Source organism: Chelon labrosus (genome assembly GCF_963514085.1).
Source record: "Chelon labrosus genome assembly, contig: SCAFFOLD_208, whole genome shotgun sequence".
NCBI lineage: Eukaryota > Metazoa > Chordata > Actinopteri > Mugiliformes > Mugilidae > Chelon > Chelon labrosus.
In genome coordinates this window covers 23835-39854 of record NW_028181687.1, presented here as the reverse complement: position 1 = coordinate 39854, position 16020 = coordinate 23835, and the positions used below count along the sequence as shown (strand labels likewise).

Sequence of the window (16020 nt, the reverse complement as noted above, 5' to 3'; positions counted from 1 at the left end):
ATCCTCTCAGCTGTCCATCACATTCTGTCCACAGCGAGACGGAACGCAGCGTCAGGACATTTTACAGCAGATGGAAACTGGGATGAGTGATCGTGTGTGGGACGATATTGATTCACACGAAGAAGAAAAAGAAGAAGAAGAAACTGAGCTTAAGGAGGCGTCATCTACACGTAGCTGCCCTCCAAACCTCCAATCACAGGAGAGGAACTGGAAATAAAGACTCTCTGCTGCTGAAGACGGGACATGACTCGTCCCGTTTGAGGTTGATGTTCTTTTAGCTCTGCTGTCGTGTTGTTACGTCGGCCAGTGGTGATACATGTGACTGTTAGGGCTAAGATGTCTGTGAGTCAGCTCTAACAGAAACAGCATGCATATATTTCATACATTTTAGACAACTTACTTGAGACTGATTTCATTTTTAATTGGTCTTCGAACCAATTCAATTAAAGCGATTAAGGCGTTCAAGACACCGTTAACTGTTCGCCCTTGAAAGTTATTTTTCTGTCCATATCTTCAGGATAGTGAACAAGACAATCGATCTTTGCAGCTCTTTGAATCAGTTCCCAATGGAGAGGCTCCTGACCAACTTTCCACCACAAGAAAATTATAGGCGGGGGAAGCCGGTCTGGCTCAGTGTCGCCAGATATACGATTAATACTTTGAAAAAAGGTCAAATATACGGAAAAAGTGCTAAAAGAATAGAGTCTGGCAGCAAAGACATTGACACCGGTAAGAAAACTGTTTCTGTTGTTGAGGCAGTTCTGCATGCAGAGGGTTGCGGTGCTTTTATTTTGATAGGGACAGAACCGGCAGTTGTGCAATTGATTGACGATGAATAAAGCAGTTGCATCATTTAAATGGACAAGCCTCTGTGTTTAGTCCTTAGGTTATTGCAGTTCCATGCACAAATAATATCTTTCCTTTTTAAATGTCCTAGTGTGTGGTTTTTAAAAATACAATCATTCTTCACATCTTAAACACGGGTCGGGTTTCAAGTTTTAGAAAAAAATCTAAAATGGTTGGAAATAGAAATAAAAACGATGATAACTGGTGGTTTCACAACTATAACTTCGAAAACTTTGAATAAGATTAATCTGTCTGTGTTGTTTTCTGCAATATCTCTAATATAATGAAATAATGATTTGAGTGTGGATCCTGGAGATGATGCAGCATTTTACAGCTGTTGCAGTGTGCATCACTTATTACCTCATTCTATGTGAACTTCACCAGTTTGACTCATTCCCCAGGATGATCCATTAGGAGGGAGGAGGAGGAGGAGGAGGAGGAGGAGGAGAAAGAAAATCAATTGCTCTTTTTCTCCTGACTGTCTGAGTTAGTGTCTGGTGAGGTAGCCGGTGGAGCGATGCTGATACTTCCAGGTGCGACTCACTAATTTGGCTCAGCTGTGCAACATCCAGGAAGGAGCCTCATCCAGTGATAACAGAGGACTGATGCCAGAGATGTGCCTCGGCCCAGAGCCAGTGCAGAGATGGACGACTCTCAATTAAGCACCGGAGACTCGTTTAGATGTTTAAAGTTTTCATTATGTACTTCAGTTCATGTTTCAGCATCAGTGCACCGCAGCATCCTCCTGCTGCAGTGTAGAGGCTCGTTGGTTAAAGGACCCAGAATAAACCGTTAGGATCCTGCTCAACTATAATATAAAACACTAAACGTTAATCTTCCTACCTTCTGACTGATGTGGACTTGGAGCAGGACGTTCCTGTAGCTGTGTCCGTCGTTGAGCTGCAGCACCGCCCCGTCCTCCGCCTCCTCCGAGCCGTCGTGGACGTACTGGATCTGCTCTCGCGTCAGCTCCTCCAGCTTGAAGCGGCCGACGGCTCGATCGCCGTGGAGACGGGTCAGCCGGCCGTGGCGGGGCGGCTCGAGGACCATGACCAGCACGTCGGCCGCGTTGTCGGGGTCGTCAACCTGCAGGAACGACTTGGTGACGGTCGCGTGGCCGCCGCGGCCCTCGACGGGCAGAGGGGCCAGGGTCACGACCCTCGGAGGCTGGACATCATTCAGAGAAGAGAACAGGGTTTGATTAGAATCTGACAGGTTTGATTTAGACCAGGGGTGTCAAACATACGGCCCGTGGGCCAAAATGGGTTGGACAGCGCATCCAATCTGGTCCCTGGATGAATTTGCAAAGTGTGAAAATGACAAAGAAGACACTAGCTGCAATTTTTCAATAAAAGTAACTGCTATCCCTTATTCTTCCACTAAGGCTTTCTTTTCTTTTCAGGAGGTCGCACATTGTTTTTCTTATGAAACTTCAGTTTGTTCATAAAATGTTGAGAAAATGTGACAGGATACTTTAGTCTTCATGTACTTTTACTTCTTTCCTCTAAAACAAACCGTCACACCCCTGATTTTGACTCTTGAACACACATCGACTCTTAAGGTAAAAGCCACTGCAGAATTATTTCTACAACTTCAAAAAGGTCGCCTGAGAGCACGACACAAGAAGAAGCTCAAATTGGCAGTTATGAATTTTCTCCCGGAGGATCGGGACACGGGGCATCGGTGGCGACCTGCCGCTGAGAGAGATGAAGAAGACGAAGGTGCAGGTGAGGCAGGGCGCCTCATTAAGCCGCACTCAGCCGTACCTGGAGCTTCTCTGCAGCTGGTGACGAGCTTAACGTAGCTATCAAAGTCGCTTCAGGAGCATGGAGGCCTCCTGCTGTCAGCAAGGGTTTGACTCTATCCAGAGTTCACTGCCTGGCTTCCTCTGTCTGCATTTGTACTTCGGTGCTTGTAATAAACTGAGTGAGGAATGAGTGCAGAGTGTGGATATAACAAGAAAACTAGAGACGTTAAAGACGTTTCATCCGAGTGTTCAGTTGAGTGTTCACAGAAGAACATCTGTGGGTGTTACCCATCAGAAACTTGCATGACTTTGGTCCCAGCTCCTCACCAGGCTGTTAGAACTAAAGACTTGGATGAAACATCTTCTAGAAACTCTACAAGTCCAGTTGCGCTTGTTTCAGCTTTTTTGGACAAGTGAAGTGGATCAGGCTTGTTCCAGGGCGTCCCACAGATACTTGATCAGTTTGGGATGTCGTGAATTCGGAGGCCAGGTCAACACCTTGTGCTGTAATAAATGGACTGAGGATTACAAGTGCTGGATGTGGATATTACAAGACAACTTGAGACGTTGAAGACGTATCATCCAAGTGTTCGGTTCTGAAGAACCGATGGTGGATCCAAAAAATCTGAAACAAGGTCAACTGGACTTTCTTGAAGACGTTTCATCCAGGTCTTCAGCTCTAAAAGGCTGTTGAGGAGTTGGTGTTGTAACAGGTTCTGAAGAACCAAACACGTCTGGAGTTTGGGGTTTAAATAAGAACATCTGTGGGTGTTACCCATCAGAAAGTTACATGAATTTGGTCTGTTAATGACAAGATAGTCACCTGTTACAGCACCAACTCCTCACCAGTCTTTTAGAGCTGAAGACCTGGATGAAACGTCTTCAAGAAAGTCCAGTTGACCTTGTTTCAGATTTTTTGGCTCCACCATGACCTGGACAACTGAGAACCATCACAGATGACACTGTGGATCATCCCACAGATACTTGATCAGTTTGGGATCTAGTGAATTTGGAGGCCAGGTCAACACCTTGTGCTATGGGGTGGGGGTGCCTGGTCTGGTCTGGGTGGGTGCTACATGTCTAAGTAACATCCACACCAATGAATGCCAGGTCCAGAAGTTTCCCAGCAGAACACTGAACTGTCACAAGATGGTTTAAATGTTATTCACTTTTCCGGTCATAATGTTGTGGCTGATTGATGTAGTTGATAGCAGGTCGCTCTTTTCATAGAAATAAAAGTATGGAGAACATGTCTGAATATAGAGATGGTCTTGAGGTCAAATCACGTCCAGTGCCAAGAAGTTCTAGTTTTACAAAATCTAAAAGTACCCTGATGTTCTTAGACGGATCCGAAGACAAAAACTAATACTTTCCAGGAACTAAAAGTATACGTGCTTGATTCAGCTATCTCTAAGTTAATTTTACAACTGACTGAAACATTCCTCATTCAAACGTCTAGATATTTCTATTTTCTGTGTGTGTGTGTGTGTGTTTGAATATCTGACGCTGAAAACAAAGAAGACGGTGGGTAAATGCTAGGAGACTAAAAACAGCGCTGATCCATTTAAATCCGTCCGGGGTATGTTGGGGGGTGTGAAAGGCAGATATGCATGGCCTGTCCCTGCAGAGACGTCAGTCAGCGTCTGGCTCTGAATCAAACCGGTCGGCAGGTACGGAGCTCCGAGCCGCTCGGCCAGACATGGGGCTGGTGTCCAAGTCATCGCCTCCGTCGGCCTCTGGCTGAGCTCCAGCATTTCTACCATCGCAGCAGCAGCAGCAGCAGCAAAGGGAGAAGGGGGGGGGGGGGGGGGGGGGGATGCATGAAACAAGCTGGCGCCACAGATGACAAGTGGAAAGTCATACGTGCATACCCCCTCCGTCTGCAAGCCTCTGAACTAAAGTAACCTCTGGCTCAATTTTCTTGTCACAGAGTCTCATAAACACACAAGTTGTTATCTGCAGCCTGTTGCCCCGTTTTGTTCCGTCGGGGGCATGGGGGGGGGGGGGGGGGGGCTGTGTGGTAACAATTTTTTTTAGACGTCAAACGAATTATCTCCAAGAGACAGACGACTCGTCCTCGGGCGCCCACCTAAACCCTGTGTCGTCACTGCTGCAATTTGTCGACACAAAACAAAAGGTTGTGGATGTGCTGCGTCTAAGTCGTGCTAAGACATGCTAGCTAGCTCACTCAAGACAATCCCCCCCCGCCCCCGAGGCGAAGGAAAGCAAACACAGGCACACTCAGGTGGGAGGGCTAAGCCTTCATCCTGCCCTCACGGGTGAGCAGGAGAGATGAGGTTCCTGTTGTTGGGAGCTGTCGTCACCCCCGGGGCCCTCTGGGGCTCTGCAGCCCTTCAACAAGATGGAAGCTTTGTGCTGTTTCCTGACTTATTTTGTTTTGGTCTTGTTTTTTCCTGCAGCGTTCATGCTGGATGGTGTCCAGAGGAATTTTAGACTTTATGACGCAAGGTATGTCATCTGAATTTATCTCTGAGAGTTTGTCTTCTAAATATGGAGAGGTGAGAGAGGTGCACGAGCCACAAAGTCCAGACGTAGACTACTTCCTGTTTACTTTCTGCACTAGTAAAACAGAAATTAAGTCTAACATTAACTTTACTTTTTTCTTTGGGGCTACACAATAAAAGAAAAGTTTGTTTCAGGATTTAAAAATGAAAATCTTGTTTTCGTTTCTGGTTTTAAGAGCAAACCTGAAAACCCTGAAACTTGAAAAATAAAAGTGAACAAACCAATAAAGGTAGACGACACCTCTGTACTGACTGACAGCTCAGAGCTTTGCACAGAAAGCACATTAAAGACAGTTTAAAGTCAAAGATATCAGCCTCAGAAACTTTACTTTAAATGAAAACGATAGCTTTATAAGGGACGTTAAAGGTGTGTGTGTGAGGCCACTTCTGTAAAAAGGCCATCAGCAGATATTGGATTTTTATTTTATATTTTTTGTTCAAAAGAAGCAGCTACTCCTGTCAGGAATGGGGAGGCTATCTGCAGCTCACATCTTTCATTCCTGAGGCTATTACAGGCTGAGGCCCCGCTGGCTGGAGATCTGACGGACTTCACTTAACTCTTTATTTATTTATTTTCAGCTTTTAGTTTTACAGGCGAGGGCTGCATAACCACAGATGACCTTTTTCTCCTGTTCAGCAGCAGCAGCTCTGAAGCTCAGTGTGGCGTCTCTGGTCGTCACCATCTTTGTCTGACTCCATCTAACTCCCAGCTAACTAAAACACTGGTCAAAGAGGTGGAACATGGGGGAGATGAGGCCTAGCAGCTTTAAGCCTTAATATAACTTAAACAACTTCTAGAAAAATTCTTCAGGAGAAATGAGCCAAAACAGTTTTCTAATACCAGGATGTAAATATGTTTATTTTCTGTCTTTGTATTTTTCTTTTTCTTCGTCTTTTGTCTGCATGTGCTCTTCGCTACATTCACCTATTTCTTGTTATCCTTTCCCCTCGTCTCTTATCAAGTCTCCCTCTCTCTCTAAGTTTAAGGTCAGTCTTCAGACTTTCCTTTTTGAAAAAGCTTATACTTACTGCTCGGTCAGATGACACATGAACCATCCCTTAGTTATGCTGCTTTAGCCCTAGGCTGCTGAGGGGATATCCCATAACGCACATGAGCATGTATTCTCTATTTTCCTGTCTCTTGCACTGAGCACGTACCCTCTACTCTCCTCTCTCTTGCAATGAGAACCTATCCTCTACCTTGCACCGAGCACCAACCCTCTACTTTCCTGTCTCTTGCACTGAGCACCTGTCCTCTACTTCCCTCTTTCTTGCACCTGTCCTCTACTTTCCCGTCTCTTGCACCGAGCATTTGTCCTCAACTTTCTTATCTAAATTCTTCTTCATGCATTGTGTGCTACTACTGTGTAGCATGTTAGCAGCTGTGTGTGCCTTTCTCCATCTTGAGACAATGTGTTGTTACTGACGCCATATGATTAAAACTGAGTTGAATTAAAAATTGAAGTCATCTGTTGAGTTTCCTGCTTGTTGCCCTGTTGCTCCTGCTTGGATTCCTAGTGTGTGTGCCTTGGTTTTTGTTTCCCTCTACCATACTTATCATTAGATGTCTTTTGTCCTCATTAAATTGACTTTAAGTTGTTTGCGTTACCTTGGATTTGTGTCCTTCATTCCCTGCCTATAGTAGCCTATAGTGGATTGACTCACTTTTGCAGCCAGCCTCTATTGGATGTTAAAGGAAATGCAGCTTTTTGAACTGTCACCACATTGCCGTCACTTTTCATTCCTACAGGTTGCAGCTGGAAAATAAACTGTACAGTGTATTAACAGAGACAGTCTTGTTCTGTGTCTCTACATTGTTTCTGGAAATGAAAAAAACATTACATTAACTGTTCATGTTACCTGTTACTGGAATACACTGAACGGTTCCTTTCAAAGCAAACCTACAAGCCTTAAAGTTTTCTGAACTCGTGTTGACAGGATCAATATTTCCAAAGAGAACAGAGCTGGAAACAACAAGAACACGGAGTTACATCAGGACCACTGATGCGCTTTGATGTGGAGTGAAAGGAAAAATCATACGAGGCCCTGTTACTCTTTGTGACACGTTTGAGGCTGCTTCTCTCTTCAAGTTCAGAAATGGAAAAACAGCGCAGTGATGTTTGTTTGACTGTCAGAAATCTGGGAATTCACTGGTAAAGACGGAGAAGTAGCCAAAAGAGACAAAAGAGAAAATCCAAATCTCACCTTGGAGAACCCAACAACAACAACAACTCTACACTTTGTTAAAGACAATATGGTTCCTCATATGTTGGAAATGCCACATTTAAATCATCACAAACTGACTTGTTTTGATTATTCTGTTGACCAGACACCACAGGACACCCTCAGAAGACCCATGTCCATTCTCTGATGAGTCACCACAAGGAGACCTACACAATATTAAGTCATTACCTTCATTTATTTGCTTCTGATAACTTTAATACAAAAAAGGTGAGGCATTATACACCTGAGTGACCCTCAGCGAACAACCACCCAACAGATGTTCCCATTTAAACCCCAACTCCTCCACCAGTCCTTTAGAGCTGAAGACTTGGATGAAACGTCTTCTAGAACATCTACAAGTCCAGTTGTTTTTTAGGATTAAACCTGCTGTTGAACAGGTCACCTTAGCCATCACTGCAGTAACTGCCTTTGCTGAGCAATTTCGCAGGAGCCAACATCTGTTGGCTGTTAACCTGCACAGATACCAGTAAAAGATCAGCTTGCATTAAATGCTAATCAGCTGCTGCAGAGATGAACTCAATCTTCTCCAGCAGGAAAGTGTCGGGCGAGAGGAGGCCGAGCAGCTGTCAGTCAGACACCCAGTCACGGAGGTGGTGTGCATGAATCACTATTCTTTCCTTATCAGCGGCTCCTGCTAACGACCAGCTGAGAAAGCTGAGCCAATCAAGCGACTGTGTAATGGAGCAGTCGCCCTGAACAGAACCCAAACACTGCAGCTCCACTCGGCAGCACTCCAACGGCTCAAACTATAATTTACTTAGAGCCGGCTCAGGTTTGAGGAAAGCTGTCACGCTATGTTGGTCGAGAATACGACACGGAAATGATTCATGTTCCTCAAATAAACTGCAGGTTTTTAGGAGAAGGAAACTTTGTTCACCTGCAAAGACTAGGATTCATATTTTATTGGTATTTCAACATTCACACATGAAACAACACCAAGACGACGCATTTTGGTGTGTGTTTTTTTTTTTTTTCTTTAACAGTCTGTCACTACGTCCCTCAGCTCTCAGCCCTTGTTCCTCTGTGTTTTGTATATTTGTGCGGTAATCTGAGGTCAGCTCGTCACCAGGCGACCTGCGCTGTCAAGCTGACATTGGCCGGTCGCCGGCCTGGCGTCGGTCCACGGGGACAGAGCGTCAAAACAGAGAGGAGGACGGATCAGCTGGGATGATGCAGCAGAATGAGAAATAAGATGAGCAGTCGCTGCAGTGAAAACACTGACTGTTGAGTGTCTGTGTTTAAAAAAACCATATTCATGTTACACTTTATCATGAATATGGGTTTTAAGTGCAGACTGTTTGGAGGAAAGGTGTAGGAATTACAATCATTTTAAACATGATTGGACCATAATCATAAATATTTGGGTGATGAATGGGTTTCCTTGGTTCTGATGATCCGCCAGGCCTTTACTGCAGCTGTCCTTAGTCGGACCACTTGCTTGGACGTGCTGCTTGGACGTGCTGCTTTCACAGCGCGTCCAAACCTTTGCGGAGCCTGCTGTCTCTGCACTTCATGTTGTAAAGTCTGATTAATCTGATTGAATGCATATAAAGGTGGACTGTGTGTAGATTCAGTTATTTAAACCTCAATGAATGGCCTGATGTCTGTGGTTAATGTGCAGTAACGCAAATTAATCTGATATAAAAACACCTGGAAGGGTTATTTTTCAAGTTTGTATTTGTCTTATCAACATCTCAGTTGATAACTCAGTTTACATCCACAGTAAATGCAGACAAGCTGTTAAGTGAAGCGTCTAATGTCCAATAGAATACAGTTTGTTTCTTCTTCTTCTGTTTCTTTTGGAATATATAGTTGTTTAGATGCTGCAGGCCATATTATTGCCCACCCTTGCACTTTAGACTCTGCTTGCTTTCCACAGCTCTTTCGTTCATCTCCTGATGTCCCAATCTAATCAACCAATCAAAGCCATTTAGTTGTAAATAAATTCAACTCCACGTCTTCTCAGATGACGTGTACGACTACTGTTACTCTTCCGTTCATCAAAACATTAAGCCCCTCCCAAAATGATTTGATTGGCCCAGCAGATCATTACAGGAGCAGAATCAGTTCCCAGCGACTCCAGAACAACTTTAGTGGGCTACACTCATCACACATATCAAGCGATGGAATAAAATGAAAGTCTTTAAGAATCAATGCCCTCAAACTCCGACCGTCTAAAGAAGCAGCTAGTTAGAAACAAAACTAAATAAAAAGTTATGTCATGTGTTCAGGTGTGCAGGAGTAGCGTCAGCCTTTTCACAGCGAGGATTCATTTTATGCATTTATCTTGGCAGAATATTCTTCTCAGTCTATGACGTTAGTAAACTGACGTGCACAGTGAAGGCAGCCATCATCATCAGGTGTCTGTGACAGTTTATTCTTCTGAAGTTTGTTTACCTGCATCGACACGACCTGAACCTGAACCGATCCTGGTTGAGAAAACAGCTGGGGGTCAGCGACACGCAAGGTGAACTCACCGCTCCTACAGGAAGGAAGAGAGAGAAGAAGACTTTAAATCACCTGAAGGTAGACGTGGAGGTTTGCCCCAGAGGCTTGTGGGAAAATGAGTTCTCTGAGGCTAGCAGTAGTGTGTAGCCATTAGAGCTAATGAAGCTACATGCGTGGAGGACAGTACACAATGTGCTCGTCAAAGACAAGGCTTATTACCCACAACCCCCTGGGGCCGGAGCCGCATCATGGAACGACTGATCTGAGAGTTTGTTTGGTGACTTTTACATTTACCTTCTAAATGCTCTGTGTTTTAAAGAAAGGAAAGAAAAGAAAGAGATGATGGAAGGAAGAAAGAATGCTCATTAACGATATTTCTAAAACTTAAAATGTCACTAAACTAAAACTAGGAGTTAAAAACACGGAAATACAAATAAAGATGAATCTAAAAGAAACAGAAACAGGAAATGTCTTTAGTTTGAATCTTAAGCTCGTTGACTGTCTTAGAGTTTATGTGCAGTAAACGTGTCTGGTTGATCTTTTAGGTTCAGATCTTCTTTTCTTCAGGCAGCCTGGAGACACAGGACCGAGGTCTTTGATCAGATCAGTTTGTAGAAATTCTTCCAGTTGAAACAGAAAATTCATTTAGTGTTTTGCTGAGGCAGAAAAATGAAACGAGTTTGTCTATAAAAACAAACCACGTTTAATCTTTTCATCCACAGCGGCTTCTACTACGTCAGGAGGGTTTTTCTTTTTTTTTTGAACATGATTAGAACACAACATGTGATTCTGCAGCGTTTGTCTGTGACTCTGGTTCTGCAGCCGTTATCCCCAACTCGACATAATTTGAAAAATATGTCTGTAATACGCAGGTTTTAATCTTATTTGGAGCTTTATGTTTTTTTCTCTCCATTAATAGAACGGCTCAGAACCAGGCGCTGGATCTTTTTCTGCTAATTCCTCACCATGTTGGCATTTCAGACCCGACCAGCTGAGTCAGGATCGACTTTAATATGTCAATTCTGACTCGAATACACAAATGAATCCTCTGAAAAGGCCACAGCAGAGCAGCTCTGGAGAGGACAAACAGGCTCCGGACGGAGCTTTGAAACAACAAATCCATCTACACATATTAGCAGCCTCTTTGAGCCCTGACACTGATGCACTCTGGGTAATCAGACTGGGGTCAAACACAATAAAAATGCAGAATATGCAAATATGAGCACATTAACTAAAACGAGTAAACGTAATGCATCTGCAGCCCATGTGTGGGTTAATAGAAATGAACTTTCCCACCGGGAGGCAGCATAAATCAAACAGGACAGTAGAAAAAAAAAAAAAGAAATGTCAGGACGGGAGAGGAGGCGTTTAATGTCAGCTTCAAATTAGGTTCATATTGAAGGGGCGGTGGCAAGTGTCCAAACGGAGGTATGCATCTGAATACCAGATTTATTTGAATTGTTTCAGGGAAACCATCTATCAGATCTGGAGACAGGAAGTAAATAAGTGGAGAAACTAAACAATACAGAGATTTGATTATGTCAACCACTTGCTCATACTTTGTCTACAGATTTAAATCCTATTAAACAGGAGCCACTCGTAAACTGGAAATAGAAGAATTGTCTCTCAACAATGAAATAAGTAAATCTCTGAGATGTATTAGTTTACAGGCAGTAAATCTGTAATGTTAACATTGTCTATTTATTTTAATTGTAGGTGTGAACAGTCCTTTGTACCTCTAAACTGTCTTAACAACAATAAACACATCATTTCAATCACATGCATCTATCGTTTTTTCAGAACCATGAACAGGGAGAATTGTTGTTTGTTTGGGGGCCTTTCTTTTATATTTTAATTTATTCATTTATATCAAATGTTGCTTATTTGTCTGGGGGTCTTTATTGATAATTTTAATGCCAGGTGGGAACAGGGTCTTAGTAATATGTTTAAATTTGTGTTAAACGCATCATTTGGGACGCAGCGGAATATTTTGCACAACAGCACATGTCTCAAAACAGTCAATGGCTATCTACTGTAGTTTCAGAACCATGAACAGTGAGAATTGTTGGGTGTTTGGGGGGCCTTTATCTTATTTTATATACATTCATGTCAAATGTTGGTTAATTGTTTGGGGGCTTTTATTGTTTATTTAGATGGCAGACACATTTTAATGGCAAGTGTGAACAGGGCTTTGGTAATGTGTTAAAATGTTTTAAACTCTCTTAATATAGCATTTGGGACACAGTGGAATATTGTGAACAAAACAGTGGATCACTATCTACTGTTGTTTCAGAACCATGAACAGTGAGGATTGTTGTTTGTTTTTTTATTTTAATGATGCATTTTAATGGCAGGTGTGAACAGGGCCTTAGTAATGTATTAAGTGTTGTCTCAAAACAGTGTTTCATCGTCCACTGTTGTTTCAGAACCATGAACAGTGAGGATTGTTGTTTGTTTGGGCTGCCTTTAGTTTTTGTTTTAATGCATGCTGTGAACAGGGCCTTTTAAATCCGTCTTTAAATGTTATCTTAAAAACAAAACTCCAACACTACAGACTAGTTCTTAAGCTTTTCGAGGGAGTCCCGGTCCACTAACCTGGCTTTGTCTTTCTGGTGTCCGAACCGGACCCGGCCGAGGCTCAGGTCTGCCCACGTAAAGGTGTCGTCCCTGGTTAGTTCTCTGCCGCCTTTCCCTCGGACTCCCCTCTCTTCTCCTTCCTCCCTTCCAAACAGGACCAGCCTCCCGTTGCTGGGGCCCTGAACGAGCTGGAAGACCAGCCGCTCTGACGGACTGTCCGGGTCTTTCACCTGCAGCAGGGCGGTGGGCAGCGGGGCAAAACCATCAAGAGGAACCAGCAGGGAACCGTTGATCTTGAGGGCAGGGGGGTGGGCGTTCGCTGAAAGAAGGGAGAAGGGAAAGTCAAATGAACAATCTTTGACGCTTTTATCAAACTAAACTGGACTTGAACAAGATGAAAAAGTGAGACAAGTCTAACAAGACGATAAATCTATGGACAGAGAATCACAGCTGGATGGAGCTGTGAGTGGGAGTGGAGGCTGAGAGGACGTGATGAAATCAAAATGAAAACGTCTATCTGAGTGAGTGGGAGACGTTCTGGTCTTGCCATGACATTTTGGAAGCTGGCATTAATTGAACCTGACTTTGTTAGGGAGCTTCTTAAAGATCAGCTCACACACCACACTCTAATCTCATTATATCTCCTCTAATGATGCCGATGGGCACTCTAAATTCTCAAACTTTTGGCCATATAATTATACTTGTAAATGAGAATATCTCAACTTAACTTTTCTTTTTTTGCTGGGAAAAATGAAAAAAATCAAGTTCTTTGCTATTTTACTTGATTATGGATTAGCTGAAAGCTCCAGGCTGAAAAGTGTTCATTATTTTACAAGAAGGAGGCATTTATCACCAACGCTGCATGATAATATATTTCTGTTAGAATTGTGCTTTGTCACAGTTCATGAATCATCTCTCAACTATAATGTGCTTGCGAAGGCCTCGGGCGTCTGAGCCTGCAGGTCGACACCCACTGTTTGAAGATAAAAGAGAGAAAATAGAACTGCGAGGCACGTTTAAGGACACAGCTCTGCAGACAAACCAGATACTGTGACTTATTCTGGAGCAGCAATTAGTACATTACTAACAGGAAAACTGCTCCTAATGCTAATGTGTGCTCCTCTAGTCAGAAATACATCCTTCATTGTGTCTTCAGCTCTGATCTGAAAGTTTGATATTTGACGTTACGGTTCATTTATAATATCTGTTAACAATTAAACATTCTCAACTCCACAGAGCGTTTTAGCCTTGGATCAGAATATTATGACTGAGATTAAACAGTTTTCAGAAACACAACGTAAAATAAATGTTAATTTGATAGTAAAAGTTGTAAAAGGTTTAGATCTGTGTGTTTGGCAGCTGGTTGCAGGATTATTGTGCATCTGTGTTGGTGCTGTTTAGACGCCAAGAACTTCCATCTGCCTTTTCCACAGAGTCCCAGAACGGCCAAGCAAAACCTTGGATCTTTGGAGCCGTTCAGACTTGATTATTTGAATCCATTCTACGTAATCCAATCACACGTAACCAGCTAAAAATACCTTGATCACACCTGACGTTTAATCTCAAGATCCAGTCACAGCCAGCACTTGAGATCTGATCTCAGTTTGTGTGTCTGTAAATCAGCAGCGCCATCATGTGGTCAGTAGAATATTGTACCAGCTGCTGTCTCTAATGGATCTCTACCTACCGCTGGATCAGAACCAAGAACAGCTGGTTGTTGACTTGGAGACATGATCCAGATTTTGGAACAAGATGAAAGTACACACATTAAGATATCATGCAGTTCAAGTGCATCCCAGACCACGTCCACATGTGGTCTGGGATCAGTGCGTCCTGGGTGTGTTCACACCTGGACTTGGATTACTCAAATAACCAGATTCTGAAAAGGACAGTGGCTTTGAACATCAGCTTTTCTCAGGTTTAACTAAACCACCCTTTTCCTGCTAACATTCCTGCATCCATTAAGCTACATGAATCCAGCCTGATACCTCTGGGATACCTCTGCACACATTACATAGTCCTACAACCAATCAGAGCAAGCAAGTATGTGACATTAAGCAATTAAGTCACAAATTCCTTAATTGCTTTTAACTGTTCGTCCCTTAAAGTTATTTCTCTGTCAATATCTTTTTTATGACTTTTATAACTCTACACATCTCAGAACATCAGAACATCTAGAACAGACATGTAGTTATTACCGTGGCAGGTCCTGGTCTTCTGATCGGCGTAGTATCCGTGTCCACAGTCTGGGGTACAGTATCCTTCCATGAGGTAGGTCTGATCCCGACAAGCTCTGCACCGTCCGACGCCGTCACACAGCACACAGTCCGATGAGCAAGCTGACGAAGACGCAGAGCAGTCGGAGGTTTGACTCCACACCGGTCACCAAACTCATTTTTATTTTTACATTAACATATCCAGTTTTTTTTTGTTTTTTTTTTGCCGCCTTGAATTATTAATAAAAAGTCAAACTGACCTTGCAAAGACACCACCGTTAGAAATCTTTCTCAGACTCAGTAAACACTGGGAACTCTTACATTTGCAGACTCTGGAGGAGGCGTCCAGGAAGTAGCTCCTGCCACATTCGAGCACACACTGTCCCTGCAGGGTGGCGTAGGGGGGCTGGCATTCCCGACACTGCCCGGGACCTTGGCACTCCAAACAGTGATCGTCGCAGGCTGGCGGACAAACAAAGAAAACACACAAAAAAAACACAGAGAGCATTAGAAACAAGGACACAACCAGAGAGATGTCCAAATGCTTTCTGAAAAGCGGTCGTTCTGATTTTAATAGGATACCAAATGCACAAAATGACACTTTCTAGATCTATGTGGATTATGTTTAGGAGAATATTTTGCAAGCATTAAATATACTGCTGCAGTATTATTAAGATTATATTAATGTATATGGTAGTTCACAGATTAAATAAGAGCTTCGAGGAACACGAGAGGAACATTCTGTGAAGAAAACTGTCAGACTTCACGCTTGTAAAGACGTCTCTCTAGGAAACGTTTGGCCGGCTGCCGTTAATTAAGATGTTTAAAAAGAAATATGTCGACAAATGTTCAGAAGCAATGCAACGGCAGCTCAGAGGAAAGACTGAACTCTGTATGTGCAGCTACAGCAGCTACAGCAGCAGCTGCGTGGGATGTGGGTCAGATTATTATTTTTTTTGTTGCACCGACCGAGGCATCTGTCTCCGTCCCGATAGGAGCTGAGGGAGCAGCCCTGGGTGCAGACGCCGTCCTGCAGCACGTATCCCTCCATGCACTGCAGGCAGTCGGTTCGCTGGGGGCCTTTACAGGCGTTGCAGCTCCAGTCACACTCTGGAAACAGGACGGAGGAGGTGGAGGTGGAGGTAGGACATGGGGATTAGAAGAGAGAGGATTGCAAAGAAGAGAGCAAAAAAGAGAAGAGAGTGGAAAAGAGATTAATAAACTCTTTTTTTTCAGCGGGATTGATTTTAAACCGTCTCCCTCTTATCACCTGCACATCTGTTGTGTTTGTGCTCAAACTAGTACGAAAATGAAACACAATTAGGGCAAATAAAACACTCTGGTTTGTGTTAAAGCTCCAGTGGAACAAAATAACAGAGATTACTTCAACTGATTAAATGATCCAGGACATACAGTT

General features: G+C 43.4%; 1 protein-coding gene across 1 annotated transcript in view; it reads right to left on the bottom strand.

The window, feature by feature from the left end:
• Positions 1-1629: 1629 nt before the first annotated feature.
• Positions 1630-16020, bottom strand: part of LOC311509795 (extracellular matrix organizing protein FRAS1-like) — a gene marked incomplete at its 5' end in the record, with an annotated part of 35492 nt that continues 21101 nt past the window's right edge. The window contains 6 exons of the mRNA XM_084575231.1: positions 1630-2013; positions 9760-9844; positions 12406-12706; positions 14586-14726; positions 14925-15065; positions 15573-15713. Of these exons, the coding sequence (XP_084431357.1) occupies positions 1651-2013; positions 9760-9844; positions 12406-12706; positions 14586-14726; positions 14925-15065; positions 15573-15713 (1172 nt within the window). The remainder of the gene's footprint in view (positions 2014-9759; positions 9845-12405; positions 12707-14585; positions 14727-14924; positions 15066-15572; positions 15714-16020) is intronic.